The 18,081-nt window shown below is 45.0% G+C and overlaps 2 protein-coding genes across 3 annotated transcripts; both read left to right on the forward strand.

Annotated features, from left to right (window-relative positions):
* Positions 1–416: 416 nt before the first annotated feature.
* Positions 417–5,688, forward strand: LOC136528797 (cell wall integrity protein scw1-like). Of its 2 annotated transcripts, XM_066521783.1 has the most exons (10): positions 423–938; positions 1,079–1,141; positions 1,334–1,418; positions 1,520–1,582; positions 1,949–2,024; positions 2,179–2,215; positions 2,825–2,931; positions 3,020–3,089; positions 4,592–4,674; positions 5,195–5,684. In XM_066521783.1, exons 1-10 carry the CDS (start codon positions 645–647, stop codon positions 5,241–5,243), a joined length of 927 nt encoding a protein of 308 aa, XP_066377880.1. In that variant the 5' UTR covers positions 423–644; the 3' UTR covers positions 5,244–5,684. The 2 variants fall into 2 exon arrangements, with proteins under 2 accessions (XP_066377881.1, XP_066377880.1); XM_066521784.1 differs by lacking the exon at positions 4,592–4,674 and having other exon boundaries at positions 417–938; positions 5,195–5,688.
* Positions 5,689–13,731: 8,043 nt separating this feature from the next.
* LOC136527992 (protein IRX15-LIKE-like) lies at positions 13,732–15,420 on the forward strand. The gene is made up of 2 exons (XM_066520862.1): positions 13,732–14,788; positions 14,957–15,420. The coding sequence occupies exons 1-2, from the start codon at positions 14,079–14,081 to the stop codon at positions 15,231–15,233; spliced, it is 987 nt and encodes a 328-aa protein (XP_066376959.1). The 5' UTR covers positions 13,732–14,078; the 3' UTR covers positions 15,234–15,420.
* Positions 15,421–18,081: the final 2,661 nt, after the last annotated feature.

Consider the following 18,081-nt stretch of genomic DNA (forward strand, 5'->3'; position numbering starts at 1 on the left):
AGAGCTGCGGCGAGACCTTACCATGCCCGTGGTGACCTCCTTCTTCTCCCTTTTCCAACTGTAGCCATGGCCATGGTCATCCCCGTCCTAACCCCGCACGTTCTAACGGCATCACCGCCGCCTCCGTCTTGCTGCACCATCGGGCCTGTCTGCCTGCCTCATCCGACCCTCTTTCTAAGCCCACCCCGACCTGTTCGGCTGATGATTTTTGCGGTCGATAAATCGAGCTGATAAGTTCGAACCAAGAGGGCCTCGGAGAAGAGCATGGACGCGCACTCGCGCTAGAGCACCACCATCGGCTAGAGTTTGCACGTTTGAACGCTTTAAACGACAGAAAAAACTGTAAAGATGTCGATTTTCTTCTACGATCTCTTTGAAAATCCTATAAATTAATCCAGACAGGTATGAATAAAGTAACTTTGAGGCAAAAGATACCAAACCTGACTCCAAAACCATACCACGGTACTCCGGTAGCACCCTCGAAAAAGCACCCCAGCTCCGTCGGCCGCACCCTCACCACTCACCACCGCACGGCCCCCTGGGACCACCCACCGTGACACTCCACTACCCACGCCGGCGCCGCGGCAGCCCATAGCCGCTGCCACCGCTTGCCCGACCCCTCGGCCCTCGCTATCCCGCGCCGCATGGCCGCCTCGTACTTCAACCACTCCTCATCCTCCTACCCGCCGCCGCCTCCCCCGCCGGGCACCTCCCCGTACGGCGCGTACCGCCACGCCTACCCGCCGGCGCCGGCACCCCCGGCCGCTTACGGCGCCTACTACGACCGCGCGGAGCAGGCCCTCCCGGCGCGGGACGAGCTCCGCACCCTCTTCATCGCTGGCCTCCCCGCCGACGCCAAGCCGCGCGAAGTCTACAACCTCTTCCGCGATTTCCCCGGATACGTCTCCTCCCACCTCCGCACGGGCAAATCCTCCCAGGTTTTCTCCTCCCCTTACCCCCAACCCCTCCGTCTGTCTCACGCTAGGGCTTGCACTTCTGCCAAGGAGTGCCATTCGTAAGGATGGCAAAAAGTTAAAAATCCCCTTAACCTAACCGACCTGGTTTTTCCCCTTTGCAGGCGTATGCGTTTGCTGTGTTTGCAGATCAACAGTCTGCACTAACTGCCTTGAGTGCCACAAATGTAAGTGCTGCATTACTGCACACGGCATTGCTGAACAATAGTTATACTGAGTGCAGCTAAACTATTGGTCCCACATCCACACAATTTTCGATTCACCTTGCTTCTGAAGTAATTCTTTCCACGTCACAAGTTATGGATGCTAGTAATATGTTATATCAAGTTACAGTAGTGTTGAGTCATTTCTTGTTGCAGGGAATGGTGTTTGATCTTGAGAAGAATTGTTCTCTTCATGTAGATCTCGCCAAATCCAATTCCAGATCAAAGCGCTTGAGATCAGGTAGACAGTTGCCCTTCAGTTCTGGAACATCTTTCCTTCATATGTTCCTTCTGTACTATGTGGTTCTTTATTGACATTGACCCACTTTTGTTGCCATTCAGATGATATTTCACCTTATTCTCCAGAAAAAAGAACTAGGAAACCAAGGGGATTTCCTGATTCAGGTATCACTCAAGTAGCTTTTCGGGCAGCATGCCATGAAAGAAAACCATCTGTATTTTCACACCACGGCGATGTTAGTGCTTACAGCTTATGGCAGCTCCACTACAATCACTTGAACAATATAAGCTGTTCCAAATCCACAGTTCTTCTCCCTCCTAGCAGTCACAATTGATTTGTAACTTTCAGGGGAATTAGTTTATCTTGAGTTCCTACAGTATATATTCCACTATTTTCTTTGTGTTCATACGCTACTAAATGTGTTATCAGTGACTTCATATCCTCAATGAAGTGCCTCTTTACTCACATAGCTGAAAATTCTTACAAAGCACTCACATTGCACATCTTTGGCACACTTTGCGCCCTATCAGGTGCTGGAAGCAATATTTACATATCTGGAATGGGTAATTCTTCACACAGCTTGAGTGGTTATCCCTCTGCACAAAGGTTATGGCACACTACTCGAGCACAGTTTTATCATGTGATTTTGTTGGGGGACCCAGCTTAAGCTACCCTCTAGCTCGTACTAGAATGTAGATCATCAATCTAGATTGAAGCTATGCTTTTAGGAAATTATAGTTGACATTGTTCCATCTTGCAGCTACACAAGCCTTGAGTCTAGTACTTCTCTCAGCAAGGTAACTCATGGTCTCACACCTTCTCCCTTGATATGCATAACATGTACGACATGCTTTATTGTTTCGAGATTGAACTTTGAAGAAATGAAGCGAAAATATTGGATTATGGGGGGGGCACTCTCCACCAGTACTCCCAATGTAGTTGCTTTGAGATTTTGATATGAAAGGGTTTTTTGTGATATTCATCCTTGATTGTTCTGTATGAAAAACTATATGCCACTTTAACAGATAATTCTGGTATTTAAGATGGAAGAAGTAAGCACTTGCCACAAAGCATGCTACCTTTTACCAAGTTGTGTCATTATATGAATGGGGGTGGTTGGTTCCAGTAACATGTTTTTTTTTATTGTATGTTGAAACGATGATGAATGTAACCTTTGATGTTGACCAGCTGAGTAAGCCATATATTACAAACTGAACTTGTTCAATGAAACTCTGAATAAAGATCCATGTCTCTATGAACAAGAACTGCAAAGCTTAGGATTTAAGAAACAAAAAATGTTTTGATACTGTCAGCTTTTAGTTTATTTTCTCCTGTTTTTGGATGAGATGCTTTATTTGAAGAGATGCAAGCCTTATGTAGTAGTTGTCTCATGCACTTGCCTGCAGGACCCATCCACATTTGCCCCTCAAAATAATCCTCCATGTCCTACTCTCTTTGTTGCGAACCTTGGTCCAGCTTGTTCGGAGCAAGAGCTGATAGATGTTTTCTCAAGGTATTGCCAATATACTGGCGCTTCATGAGATGAGTTACCATCATATGGACTTTTTTATTTGGTTTGACATACATATTTTTATGATTAGTTGTGCGGGATTTGTGAAGCTCAAGATGCAAAACAAGCTTGGAGCTCCAGTTGCATTTGTTGATTTCAAGGTATACGTGGAGAAAAACGCCATTCTTCCTGTGCCCTGATTTCCATTTTAATTTATTTCCTTTGAATCAGTGATGTGAACTATCATTGCCTATTCTTAATGTCCAGACACTGTTGGACTTAAGGGTGAAAACGGCTGCCATAAATACTGTTCCATTCCATTCCGGCCCAATTTCTACATTTGACCTGCTCGAATTTGTATTGACAATCATTCCGACCGTTTATGATTTTTCTGTTTTTGGTAAATCTGAAAACGGACGAAAATAATATGGCTGTTTTTTTTACCGTTTTTGCTTTTTCCATTTTTTCTGGGATATCCCGCTTTTGTCCGCATAGAATATCCCGTTTTAGGAAGTGCAATTATGCAGCACAGTCATCTATGCCACATCATAGTAGCCTTGTCATCTTATGGTCTTGCACTCTTATACTTTTGTCATCTTATGACCTTACAGTATGAATTAGAATTATTTATGTTGGCAGTGTTGCCATGCCAGGTCGGTAGGTAAGTTTGTGATGTTTCTTGGTTCTACCGTTCGAATTGATCCATTTTCGATTTCCGGTGAACCCCGTTTCCAGCCTTCCCGAATTAGATTTTGTTTCTGTATTAAAATGTAAAAGTGAAAGCAGGAGAGGGTTTATCCTGACTGATCCTGTTCTTTTTCATGCCTAGTTGGAGTGTTGGACTAATAATGGTTTTTTTTGTTAGGTGGCTTTAATATACAGGTTTCAATTTGTATGATGGTTAACCTTTCAATTAATGTGAAATATAGAAGCTTTAATTAGAGCTGACACAAGAATTGCACACTTGATTTCATGAGTAGGCAGATATGGGAAAAACAATTTCCTAAAAATTAAGCCAAGAAGACATCTTAAACCTTCAGAGTAGCTAATCATATTCCTTCCTAACGATTGAATCCTGCAGTGATTCTCTGTTTAATGTGTTTTGGAGTCCAAGAAATTGGAACTGAATTGCAGTTATGCCGTTTTGGTATTTGCTCTAGTGAAGCAGGTTATGAAAGAACATGTATTACAATATCACTGCATCATTATATGTAGTAATGTAGTTAATTCCAATTATCTCAGTTTGGCATGTTAAATAATTAAGATGTACTCAATCAATTAAGGTTGGGTTATTTTTTTTTCTTTCTTTGAATGATTTGTATGCTTTCAGGTTGATCTTACTTTATAAGTGTACATGAATCTCATTGGCTTGCTGCATACACAAGTGCCAATACAATGCCCCATTTAGTATTTATAAGCTACTGTGTACAGAGTTTTGAATACAAAGCTGTTGTGATGTGATGCCATTGAATAGTGGGAAGCAACCTTAAATAGCTGAAACTAGAACTATGTCCCTTGCAATGCAATGCTTCCTTTTCTGTAGACATTTTTTTTGAATTACTCCTTAAAGATTTTTTACACTACTGAACTACTGTTATCTATGTGTTTGAAATTCTTTCCAAACTTCAAAGTAAACCATAAACCTAAGTTCTCGTGTCTGCAGGATGCATTCAGTTCAACTGAAGCCATAAATCGTCTCCAAGGAGTTATCCTGTACTCATCACCTGGCGAGGGAATACGTTTAGAGTATCCTATAATTAAAAATTTCTATACTATTATATTTTGCTGAAGGGCAGGCCTGGTGCAGTGGTGAGAGCTGTCTCACTGAGTCACCAGGTCACGGGTTTGAAGCAGCCTCTCCGCAGATTTTGCAGGGGAAAGGCTTGCCTCGGTTTTTCCCTTCCCTAGACCCCACTCATGTGGGAGCCTCCGGCACTGGGTCTGCCCCTACCCTTTATTATATTTTGCTGCAATTTTTATCTTACGGTTTATTTGATTTCAAATTATATCTGAAATATCTAGTCTGAAATTAGTTCATGTCTGTTCAGTCTCACTTTGTCACTTCAATTCGTGAGAGATTGGCATTGCAAGTTACACATTACCTTTAACAATCATTGTGAGAGTAACTATCGTCTCTGATTACACTAGCTTGAAACTCTGAATAGTGATGATGCATATTATATCTGTTTACATGTACCATGTATGGTTGCAATACTTTCCATTCATCTTTCTTGTACTTTTGATCTAGTTCCTTAACATGTTATAGATATGCAAGATCACGGATGGGCCTTCGGAAGCGTGATAAGCACCCCTAAGTGCAGCTGAAAGACGAGACAGCCAGTTGTTTTCCATTCAGCACATGCGGCAGCTGAGCATACTCAATGATGTTTGATGTTCGCACACAACTTGTACTGACACCCGAGCCCAATGACATCTTCATGCAGCGAATGTTCTGCTCATGAGTTAGGCTATGAGGTCCTTAAGATGCGTGACATTATGTAACTGGGTTTGGTTGTATCTCAGCACTTATTATTACCTGTACACCTCTTCTTTTTTTATTTCCTTCTCCGGATCTTGCCTCCTAGTCTTCAGATTTTAAGCTAGGATTGTCCCTTATTTACAGTTAAATTATTATGAGAAATCAGTTGTGCAGTATGAAATCTGTTGTACCTGTCGATGGGTGACAATAAGATCCAGGTGGGCTGGTGGGTAATGGAATAATAATGCGGGTCGATGAGTGTACTCTGTACTGTGAATAGTGTGTGTCTGCTGTTCGCATTCCGTGTCTCGTGAAAACAGATATTAGAAAGGTGGATTTGGTGTTCGTTGTGCGATTATTTTCTCATGCTAAATACATATTAGAAAGGTGGATTTGGTGTTCATTGTGCTATATCTATTTATTTTCTCATGCTAAATACATATTAGAAAGGTGGATTTGGTGTTCATTGTGCTATATCTATTTATTTTCAAGTGCTAAATACTTGTGAGATTGTGCAGTTTGTCGCTTAAGGTACTCATAAGAGCTCAAAGATTGCATCATTTTTTCCCCTGTTTATCATTGATCAGGGTTGTGTGTGTGCTTAAACTAGACGGTGCATGCTCATGCTCTCTCCTTAAAAAATATATATTATTATATTTGCCTCTACTAGGTTTGATCAAATCTACTATTTTATGGGAAATTTTGTAAATGGCAATAAAGTTCAGCATAGACGGAACCTAAAAGCGTGCCACCTGTCTATCTTGAACCCCCAGAAATACTCAGAAAAATGCAGTAGAAAAGAAAAGGGAAAATTGTGTTCTTGCCCTTGTCCAGTAGTCCAATTATGATTTTGCCCCTGCTTTTTCAACTTTGTATTTTTACTCGTGCTATTTTGAAATAAATGGTCCGTTTGCCCCTGCTTTAGACGTCCGTCAGATGGATATGGATTAAACGAATTAAAAAATTATAAATCTGAAAAGCAAAGCGAAATGACCACACTGCCCTCTATCCTTATCGCCTCATCCCAAACAGAAGCACGGGTTGCCTCATTCCAAGTCTCGTACACAGCTACATCCAGACGCGGGCTTCCGGCGATGGCAGCGGCGGAAGAACCAACGGGGTGGGGCTGCCTCCAGGGCGCTGGGCGCGGCTGCCTCCTGGCCGCGGCGGCTGCATCGGCGGGGCGCGGGCTTCCTCCAGGCGGCCACGGGGAGGTCGCGGGGCTCGCCTGCGGGTCTCGGCGTGCGCACGCGGGGCGGCACGGCGCCCTGCCGTGGGGCTCCGATGGCGTCCGACCGCACGTCTCGGCATCGCCCGCCACAGGCCCCACCGAGCGTGAGTAGCGAGCGCACCAGCAGAACAAGCGTGGAGCTGTCGGCTTGCCACGGATCCGCCGGTGCCGCCGTGCCAGCCTCCAAGCAACACCGTTGCAGCGTTGCGTGCCGAGGCAGGGACGAGTGACGGCGATTCGGCAAGCTCCATGGATTCCTGCGTCTGCCAAGTCCTAAAGGAAGAAGCAAAGAAGCATGACCGGAAATCTGAAAGCAGCAGCCTGACTTCGGTACAAACGGAGTCGCCGTAGCCTGTAATCTCGCATCTATGTAGTATGAGAGTCGAATGCTCGATCTCCTCACTTGTGTGCTCAATAATGTATATACAAGACTCGATCTCCTCTCTTTTGTTCGATGAGAATACAAATTGTGTCGATATGCTGCTTATGAGGCTGGGTTAGAACCGACCCGAAAAAACTAACCCAAAATTTCGGTCAGAACCGAACGCCCAAGCCTAGTCATAATGCTATCAAAATACTGCTAAGGCGCTGCCAAAATTTTGAATATTTTTTTGGATATTAAATCTGAATTGAAATAGTTGCAAGTTGGGTCAAAATATATTTGATCAAATATAAATGTCTAATTCCTAAATCAGGTACAAAATCACAAATAGGCATAACAAACAGGGGCAAAATCACTTGGGCATTTCTATCCTTTTGTATAAAATGTAACACCGTTAGAGGAGGATGACGGAATAGGGGCAAAGTGGTGCTTCGTTTCAAAAACAAAAGGATAAATTCATAAAGTCAAAAAAAATAGAGATAAAATCACAATTTCAATACAAAACCAGGTAAAAATGCAAGAGCCCCAAAGAAAATGCAAGAGATTAGTTTTGCAGGTTGTCCTGCTTAATGCATGAAAGTACTGTATCTAAATAGTGATGGTTCTGACTTCTGATGACCTGTAGCAGCTCTTTTGTTTCTCTATCTTGAACGATGATTGTTCACGCCTTCCGTTAACAGGAAAGGTTATGGTCACTGAAAAGGTGCGCACTGTACTAAAGACGGATAGCTTATTCACTAATTAATTTTTAAGCTGATAAACTCAGCTGCTGCTGATTTATTATAAAAAAAATAGTATATATGGCTAAAACCAACCATGAAACGGACGACAAGTTGCAATTGCTTGCCATACCATGCAAATATCTGAGAGAGAGAGAGACTGTTTATTGGACATGACAGGATAAGGCGATCGTCTGTCACTGTCAAATTCAGCTGCAGTCACCAACCGACCCCTAACGCCTAGGCAACCTGAACTTCTTGTACCTCTAGAGAGTGGTTGGGTTTGCCGCCCTTTTGTTTAGAACAACGTACTGGATTACCCCTCAGTAATTGCCTTTGTCCCCAATTAACTGCAAAGCCATCACGCCCTCCAAGAAAGAGAACTTTTTCGACGAAACAATAATTTTTTTCTGTCGCAACCCCAAAATACCAGAACCAAAGTGGAGAGACAAGTACAATACCTTTCGGTTTTCGTCAGATATGATACACTTCAGGTGCTGTTCATAAGAGCGCCGCTACTACTACTACTACGTCAGATTTGCTGCTTGGATCTCCGGTTCCAGTACGATGTTTGAATGGAGAGTTCGGATGCACCTTTCTGAAGCACTAGTGCAGTCAGACCCCCCAACAGCTCCGTTAATTGCATCAATAGCAATGTGATAGTGCTCTGTCAGAAAATTGAAGCTGGTTTTATGGTAGTACATTGAAATGGTGTCTGCCATGCGTTATGCCACACTGTTTGCTAGCCTGTTGTTAGAAGTGACAGCTGACATTGTTTGTGTTTTCTGTCCATGTTTTGAGTTCAGAGAGGTACCTGCCTAGCTGACATTTTTATGTTTGGAATACAAGGTCAAAATACATCCCCTTCGGTCACATTAATACATTGGAGCTGACTTGTTCGAATCTATTTGTATTTTGCCTGAGAACCAATTGTCACTTTGTTCTCTTTTATTTTAAGCGTGAGTCCTTATGCATTCGTCAAGTGTAAGGCTATCAGAGGTTTTGGCCTTCTGATCCCAGCTGGATCGCTAAGCTTTGTAGCCTGTCCATCCATTCTCTGACCCTCCAAAGTCGCCTTTAAAAAAAACAACTCCAAGCTACATAGGCCATGTTCGTTTCTCTTATAATCCGTATTTTTTAACTTGATTTTTTAATTAAAATAGTGTTTTTCTCTCACAATAAATTAGTCGAAACAGTATTTTAATTTGTTTTTTCAGCAAAACGAATGGGGCGTAAAACATGAAAAGAGCAGTGAGCTGCATGCTACTACTAGCATAGTACTACCTCCGTTTTTTTACTTGTCACCGAATTTTTACTATAGCAATTTTGACCATACGTTTTTTTCTGTAAAAGATTTTTAGATACATCAAGTTTTCACATATATGATTCTTTATTGAACATACTTCATTAGTGTTATATACATTAAAGTATCTAAGATTTTTTTAGGAAAAAAACAAATAGTTAAATTTGCTACAGTAAAAGTTGCTGACGAGTAAACAATGGAGGGAAGTAGCATTTCAGCAAGATTCAGATCCCGGGAGCAAAGAGCAATCACACAGCTTCCATGAGCTAAGAAGGTGAGACTTTACTTTCGACAATTTCATTTGTCCTGTTCGTTTGGCGGATAAGCTATGACTGCCGATACGGTTGGTGGATCTATTTATTGGCTGAAAAAACATGACTTATAAACTAAACGAACAGATGTTTTAACTGTTGACACCATTATCGAATCGACCTAATATTTTAATTGTCTGGTGGAGGAGCAGCGTTAGACGAGCAGCGGCCCTCCTTTTAACCTCGCAAGGGGGAGCGGCTCCTGCCACGTTCGCTTGTTCATAAACGATCGTAAATTTTCAGCCAGGAACAGTGTTTTTCTCTTACATTGAACCAGTCAACAGTAAATAATCCACGATACGATACGGCCTCCCGAACAGGCTGCATGGAAGTTTGGCGCGTGGCAAACATTCTTGGGAAGCCACCTAAAGTTTATGGGCGTCAATTTTAAGAGACCAAGACAGCCTGCTTGCTTTCACCTTTCTTCAGATACACTGACCATTTCCTGCTCTTGATTGATGATGCCTGAAATATCTCTACTCCCTTGTGTCACTGAAATGTGACCAGTGTTTGTAGAGCAAGCAGCCCGTCAGTCTTCGTGGTTTTCATGGATTCGTCCCAAAGAAATTCATTTGTAATAGTACTAACACAGTAACACTGTCCTATTTGGTATCCAATATATATTCATGCATTGGGACTTTGGCGACGACAGTACAAAGATTCCGTTGGATAATATACACCAGGGTGCTGTACTTTGCTGGATGCAACATCACTGCATTCTTTACCAGCAAGAAAAATCTTTCAGGCGCTAATTGCCGAACTAACTCTACTAATATAAGGTTAGCTTACAGTTGCATCATTCTGGGTCGCACAATAAACTAATGCCAGTGGTTCAGAAATCCTTAGGGAAAGTGTGGGGCAGGCAAATGCTTCAGGTTCAGGACAGCAGCAGCAGCACTGGCATGGCCACATATCATATGGGCTCAACATGTTCACTTGAACTTGTTTGGTTTATAAGTCGTACTTTTTCAATCAACGAACAATATTTTTCTCTCACGTTAAATCAGCCAACAGTATTTTTAGTCATGATTTATCAACCAAATAAGTCCAGGCGAACGGGCCTAGCCTGTGCACTTGGAGGCGCCAGTGAAACGGCGATGGATGATGCAGTGCAGGACAGTGAAGACTGAAGACATGGAGGCGTCGACCGATGGGAAGATTGGGTCACACGTGTCAGGTCCGTGACTTAAATTCCAATCGTATTCTGATAACATCTCCCCATCTAACTCATTTAGCGCGTGTTCAGTTCCACCCCAAAATCTCAAAAAGTGCTACAATACCTATCACATCGAATGTTTGTGGCCCGTGCATGGAGCATTAAATGTAGACGAAAAAAAAACTAATTGCATAGTTTGATGAGAAATTACGAGACGAACGTTTTAAGCCTAATTAGTCCATGTTTGAACACTAATTGCCAAATAAAAACGAAAGTGCTACAGTAGCCCAAAATTCCAACTTCCTGGAACTAAACACGCTCTTATGGATGAAGATATCCCTTCCCCTCTCTCTCTTTTGCCAAAACAACATTTTGTGGCACCAAACTTTGGTAGTGTCTCATATCTCATGACCTTTCTTGGTGACTTTGCTACATCTTAGGTGAAGAAAGAAAGCATACTCCTCTGTCCCAAAATAGAAGTCGTTCTTGCTTTTCAAGAAGTCAGCATTTTCAACTTTGACCATTTATGTGTAAAAGAATATTAATATTTATAATACATAATTAATATCATTAGATATTCTTTATAATATATAATTAATATCATTAGATAGATCGTTGAATATACTTTTATAATAAATTTATTTGGAGATATAAATGTTACACGTATATTTTACAAAGCTATTTAAAGATAAGAAAATTTGACCAACACGCATCTCGTAACGACCTCTATTTTAGGACGGAGGGATTGCTTCTCAAGTCTCAACCCATGTTACTTTTGGAGAAAGAAAGTGTGCGTTCTGAAACTGATTGTGCTCCTTCCTCGAGCTGTTTCTTGTGCCCACTGTTTTCAGCTGATTTCTGCAAAATGCACCTCCAGCTAATCGACTGCACTCCTCGAGCTGCAGCCTACAGCCGTGCAGCGTGACCATTCTATTCTAGCCGTTCCGGAGCTGACATTTCGCAGGGGAGAAAAAGGTGCGAGGGGCCGGGGCGGTACAGCGGCAGGTTTCATTTCGGGCCTATTTGTTCGTTCCTCCTTGGGCATGTTTAGTTTGCAAAATTTTTGATGAAATGGTAATGTAGTATTTTCGTTGTTATTTAGTAATTAGTGTTCAATCATAATCTAATTAGGCTTAAAAGATTCGTCTCGTGAATTTCGTCTAAACTGTGTAATTAGTTTTATTTTTTATTTATATTTAATGCTTCATGCATGCGTCCAAAGATTCAATATGACGAGAAATCTTGAAAAATTTTGCAAAATGAAGTGGAACTAAACGGTACCCTAATGACTTTACTTTTAGTTACTAAAATACCAAACACTTTTATTAAATTTTAGGGGTCACTAAAGTTTAGTGGCCCATTCGCTAGTCTGAAATTTGGCTAAAACTAGCTGAAAAATATTGTTCTGTTTGAATTGTTGTGAGAGAAAAATACTATTTCGGCTGAAAAAAGAAGTCGAACAAGCTGAATATGGGGTAAGCCGAACATGGCCCAGTAGCCTTTAGGTCATGTTTAATTGAAGCTGCTAAATTTTAGTCAGCTAAATCAGCTGCTAAACTTTAGTCATCCCTATTTGGTTTGGTGGACTAAAAGAGACTAAAAGAGGCCTTTTAGTTCCTTTTAGTCAAGGTATTTGGGTATAAAGTGACTAAAAGGTGAAGCAGCTCGACTTTAGTCCAGTTTAGCTCCCCATTGGTGACTAAACTTTAGCTCTTCTTTTAGCCCCATTTACAACATGTTCGGTTGGCTGGTTCGTATCGTTGCTGGTTCGTGAAGAAATACTGCTGGCTAGTTTGTGTGAGAGAAAAATACTGTTCCGGCTAAAAATTTACGATCGTTTACGACAAGCCACAACCAAATAAACAGGCTGTTAGTTAATGTGTTTGGATAAAAAGTAACTAAATGGGTTAAAATTTAGCCAGCTAAAGTTTAGCAGGCCAGACCAACGGTAACTAAAATTTAGGAGGTGTGTCGGGAGGATGTTGCATGGAGTGTTCGGATACTAATAAAAAAATAAATTGCATAATCCGTCAGTACTCCACGGGACGATTTTTTAAGCCTAATTAATCCATCATTAGCACGTGTTTAATGTAGCACCACATTGTCAAATCAAGGACTAATTAGGTTTAAAAGATTCGTCTCGTAAATTAGTCGTAAACTATGTAATTAGTTTCGTAATTAGGTTATATTAATACTCAATACATGTGTCTAAACATTCGATGTAACAACGACTAAAATTTAGGAGGGGCAACCAAACACCACTTAGTCATCAAGGGGTAGCTAAAAGTGAGGCCCTGTTTAGATTGCGGCTGCTAAATTTAGTCCCTCTTAAATGATTTAGTCTCATTTAGTGATAGTATTTGATTAAAATGTGATTAAATAGGATTTAGGAGCTTCTGGCGGAAACAAACACCCTCTAACTAAAGTGTACATCGACACCTGTTTGTTTTAGTGGGCGGAACTAAAACAGGCCCTTCGTCACGCTGTTTTCCCGTGCAAACGGGAACTGGGGTGAGGTGAGGCCAGAAACAGAGAAAGCGATGGCTTTCGTGCCTCAACGTTTCGTCCTTTCAAAGGAGCGTTGACGGCCTAACAAGGTGGATTTTCCACGTGGACAAAACTCGTGCCTTCCGTTGACGCAACCAGGTTGAACTACTGCTGAATCATTAGTATAATACTAGTAGCTAATCATTTGTTTTATAAATACATAATTACTCCCCATACAATGCAATCCAGTCACACGAGTTCTACAAACCAATTCCACAGCAATAGTTCAAACAAGATTTGGCATCTCCATGGACCAAGCCAAACTCCCGGAGAGTTTAAAGATATAAGCTGCAGTGCCATTACTCCTGTTTTCAGTCAACAAACATTTTTCAGACGCGAGAACTGCGCGTAGCGCATATGGCACAAGCCGGTGGATGGCTCGCTGTCCGCCAGCGTTCGGGTTCACGCGTTGGTGTCCTTCCGGGGTTTTTCCCCAGCACTGCCCAGGCTATGTCCTGGCTTTGTTTGCGCACGCACAAAGTGTGATTGCGTGAGTTCAGATACTACAATTTATATTTACTGTTTTAAGTATAAAAGAACATTTTTCAGACGCAATTAATCTGCAGAAACCTTTTGCCAAATCCCCCATGGCATGCCAATTGCCAGAGCCGCGGTCACGAAAACGAAGAGCGCCACCCACCGCAAATCCCGGCGGGACTGAACGGAACTCCTCTTGCGTTTACATCATCCAATTCCAACCACCTCCCGAGTCCGGACTCCGGACCGAACGAACCCATCTTCTTCATCTCGCACGCTGCGGCCTCCATCCTCCTCCCCTTGAGCCGACACTTCATCCATTCCCCATCCCCATCCCCATCCCACGCAGCCACCACCACCTCCTCCTGCAGTCCTCCATATCTGTCTCGCTCCCTCTCTCCGGGCCAAGGAGAACGAGGAGTAGATCAGTCCTACCAATAAATTCGTCACGCCCACCCCACCTGCGCGCCGGCTCCGCCTCGCCATTGCCTTGCCCCAAGGCACAAGCTGGTAGCGGCAGGGGAGCAGCCGAGCAGGAGGAGGAGATGAAGGGGCTGAGCGGGCCGAAGCTGCTGGTGGTGCACCCGTCGTCCAACAAGTCGCCCGGGGCGGTTCTGGGCGCGCGGCGCCGGGTGTGCGCCGCCGTGTTCCTGGCCTGCTTCGCCTGCGTCTCCCTGGCCACCACGCTGCTGTCGGCCGCGCGGGACCCCGGTGCCGCGGGCGCGGGGGCGGCCGCCGCCGCCGCGTCCGGGAGGGCGGCGTTCGCGGTGCCGGCGGGGGCTGCCGGCGCCGCAACGGGCGAGGGTCTGCCGGGGCACGTGTTCGACGCGCTGGTGCAGTACGCGTCGGCGGGCGGGAACTCGACGGCGAGCATGCCGGGCGCCGACGTGCGCGCCATCGCAGCCGTTCTCAGGCGCCGCGCGCCGTGCAACCTGCTCGTGTTCGGGCTCGGCGGGGAGACGCCGCTGTGGCGCGCGCTCAACCACGGCGGCCGCACCGTGTTCCTGGACGAGAACCAGTACTACGTGTCCCACCTGGAGGGCCGGCACCCGGGGCTGGAGGCCTACGACGTCGCCTACACCACCACGGTCCGCGAGTTTCCCGACCTGCTCGACGCCGCCCGCGCCGCGCGCGCCGCCGAGTGCCGGCCCGTCCAGAACCTCCTCTTCTCCGACTGCCGCCTCGCCATCAACGACCTCCCCAACCAGCTCTACGACGTCTCCTGGGACGTCATCCTCGTCGACGGCCCGCGCGGGTAACCCATCTGAGCCATCTCCATTTCCACTTCTCCACCATCCAAGATCCATCCATCCAGCTTCTCTTCTTCTCCAAGAAGAAGAAGAAGAAAGATCCAATCTTTTTCCAGCTCCGTTCATTTCTCGCCCTAGATAGCTAACGCTAACGCGCTCTCCAATGCGGACAGGTACACGGCGACGTTGCCGGGCAGGATGTCGGCGATATTCACGGCGGGGGTGCTGGCGCGGACGCGGGCCGGGGAGGGCGCGACGACGGACGTGCTGGTGCACGACTACGAGCGGGAGGTGGAGCGGGCGTGCTCCAGGGAGTTCCTGTGCGAGGAGAACCGCGTCGCCGAGACCAGCACGCGGTCGCTCGCCCACTTCGCCGTGCGCGGCGGCAGCTCCGCCCGCCGGGACGCCTTCTGCTCCGGCGCCGCGGCGGGGGCGGCGGCGGCCCACTAGTTTTTACTCCTGTCTGTCACTCACCTCACCTCACCTCTCCTTTTTTTAACCCCTCGAGATCTCGATGACGGTTAATGATGATGATGTTGTTTGTCATGTGAGTGGGGAAAAAAATGGAAAAGAGTAAGGTGAATGAAGCCTATAAAAATTGGGTGTGACGAAAAGAAAGAAGTCCTCAACTCAACTACCACGAACCTACTGTAGATAGAAATGGTCGCTCTAACATCACGTATAAGTACACCAATGGCGGCAGACCGGGAGGTCATCAGTGTTGCGACTGCAACTGCAATGAAGGAAGCATTGAGGGAGTGAGCGCCGAATTGGCAACCACCACGAACCTACTGTAGATAGAAATGGTCGCTCTAACATCACGTATAAGTACACCAATGGCGGCAGACCGGGAGGTCATCAGTGTTGCGACTGCAACTGCAATGAAGGAAGCATGGAGGGAGTGAGCGCCGAATTGGCAACCACCACGAACCTACTGTAGATAGAAATGGTCGCTCTAACATCACGTATAAGTACACCAATGGCGGCAGACCGGGAGGTCATCAGTGTTGCGACTGCAACTGCAATGAAGGAAGCATGGAGGGAGTGAGCGCCGAATTGGCAACAATGAAGACGCTGCCATTTTTGGTTCTCCCTTGGTCACTAACGCGGGGCCTGCCTGCCTGCCCACGGCCGGCCGGCCAGCCAGCCCCCACTGTTTCCCTCGTGGACCGTGGCGGGGGCCGGGCCTGGGAAGACGGGAAGAGGACGGGCGGTGGAATGCTGGACTGTGGACTTGTGGAGTGGAGCGAGCCTCGCGGCCTGCCGGCCTCGCCCCCGCGCCCGCGCCGATGACTGTTGCCTCGTCTCTCCTCCCATCGACGCCTGCCTGAGCCTGACGCGACGAGAGGTTCTGCCGGGTCGCGCGGGGCACGGCGGTGGAACAAACAAGTGACACTTGTGTCTTCTGTTAACTCGGGGTCAGATTGCAGCCCGACCTGCCCGAGCCGCCAGAGAGCATCGCCTTCACTCCACACTCCCCGTCGCCGTCTCCCTCGCGGACAGCTCAGCCGCCACGGATTCATCCACCCACCCAACTTCACCCGTGCGATTTGGGTTGAGTTCGGGGGGCTCAAGCCGCCCAACACCCTCTTGTCCGGGGCAAATGTTAGAGGTTCACCGCAACGCCGGTGTTAGAGGGGAGGATGACGGCGAAAGGTGGCGTAGATGTTGGGTTGTAAAAGGATGACGTGGAACGTGCAATGAAATGGATCGGTAGACGAACAAGAGGGCGTGGAGTATTGTGGGGCGGCCATCAGAGAGGGTTGATAAAGAGAAATAGACTACCTCTGCTTACTCTGCCCCTCTGCCTAAGCGGTTTGGCTACAGGATGCAACCTAAAAAAAGGCTGCAATGTGCTGTTGTTACCACCACAATCAAGTGAACGCATAAACATTATTTCTTGGTGGGAGGAAGCAAAGAAAGGATTCTCAAAAGACCAACGACACAAGTTGGACAGTATGGTCATCTATATCATGTGAAATATTTGGAAAGAGTGAAGGCGACGCAGGAGGCTTGAAAAGTGAAGGATGATATTGGCCGACGTATGAGGGCTTTTGGCTTTGCATCGTAATTACCTGCTAGTTACGTTTTTGTTTTGGCCCATATTGTGGTGGTGTCAACAGGTTGCTCGAGGAGTGACTTAAGTGTTGGAGTTGTTTTTTGATGGCACGTTCGATCTTTGTGTATTAAAATTGAAAGGCAAAGTTCCCGCCACTTACGATACAATGAAACGTGCGGGGTTAGCATAAATAAAACAAAATTACACTTGTGGATAATAACGGAAATCTATATACTTTTGTAAAGAAAAAGGGTTGGATATGATCTTACGTGGTACGGAATAAAATGGATAAAGTGTAACGGAAAAGGTGGCATAGATGTCGGGTTGCAATTGCAAAAGGATGACGTGATGTGTGACAATTATACTGATCGGCAAACAAACAAAACATGAAGATCCAGGGGCGACCGTTGGTTAGATGGGCGGTAGCAAGGAGATGATGAAACATGACGTGTCGAGAGAGTTGATAAAGAGAAATAGACTATATATGTATAAAATTAGCAGAAAAGAAACAAAAGTATACTCGTAGATAATAGGATGAGGTTTAACATTTTTGGTAAAAAAGAGAGGGTTCCATAGAGGTAAAAACAGATAATACAATGAGTTGATGGAAAAATCACCCACCCATATTTGTGGGATAACTATTCCTGTTTTTGAGGAAAAAGGTAAGTAACATATAACTAGATACTTTTGCTAAAAAGAGGCCGAATACGGTCAAACGTGGTATTGAGAGTAAAATGGATAACAAGACACGCATAACTGATACTCATATTTCCATTTCGGCCGACCCTTACTTGTGGATTAGCTATTCATACTTTTTTTTAGCAAAACTAACACTCACTAAAGTGATCTGGAAGCTTTTAGCACTGATTTTTTTTGGCCAACTGGTAAAGGCGATAAGTAACTAGGAAATTGTCTTGAACTTTGTCGAGCTTTAAATTAGGATTTAGTACTTGAGGTTTAAAATGGATAGAGTGTACTTATAGGACGGTCAAACGTGGTATGAAGTAAAACAGATAATAAGATACGTGTAATGGATAATCATATATCCATTTCAGCCCACCCTTGTGGATTAGCCATTCATAGTTTTCTTATAGCGAAACTAACACTCACTTTAGTGATTTGGTATCTTCTAAAACTTTTTTTTTGCCAGCTAGTAAAGGCGATAAGTAACTAGGAAATTTGTCTTGAACTCTGTCGAGCTTTAAATTAGGATTTAGGGCTTGAGGTTTAAGAGTAAGT

Source organism: Miscanthus floridulus, chromosome 19, assembly GCF_019320115.1.
Source record: "Miscanthus floridulus cultivar M001 chromosome 19, ASM1932011v1, whole genome shotgun sequence".
NCBI lineage: Eukaryota > Viridiplantae > Streptophyta > Magnoliopsida > Poales > Poaceae > Miscanthus > Miscanthus floridulus.

Bases quoted from the DNA above. Each gene is read 5' to 3' on its own strand.
- LOC136528797 (XM_066521783.1), top strand. From the start codon at position 645: ATGGCCGCCTCGTACTTCAACCACTCCTCATCCTCCTACCCGCCGCCG. The intron at 1,419-1,519 runs GTAGACAGTTGC...GTTGCCATTCAG, and splicing joins ATCAAAGCGCTTGAGATCAG to ATGATATTTCACCTTATTCT. The intron at 4,675-5,194 runs GTATCCTATAAT...AACATGTTATAG, and splicing joins GGCGAGGGAATACGTTTAGA to ATATGCAAGATCACGGATGG.
- LOC136527992 (XM_066520862.1), top strand. From the start codon at position 14,079: ATGAAGGGGCTGAGCGGGCCGAAGCTGCTGGTGGTGCACCCGTCGTCC. The intron at 14,789-14,956 runs GTAACCCATCTG...CAATGCGGACAG, and splicing joins CTCGTCGACGGCCCGCGCGG to GTACACGGCGACGTTGCCGG.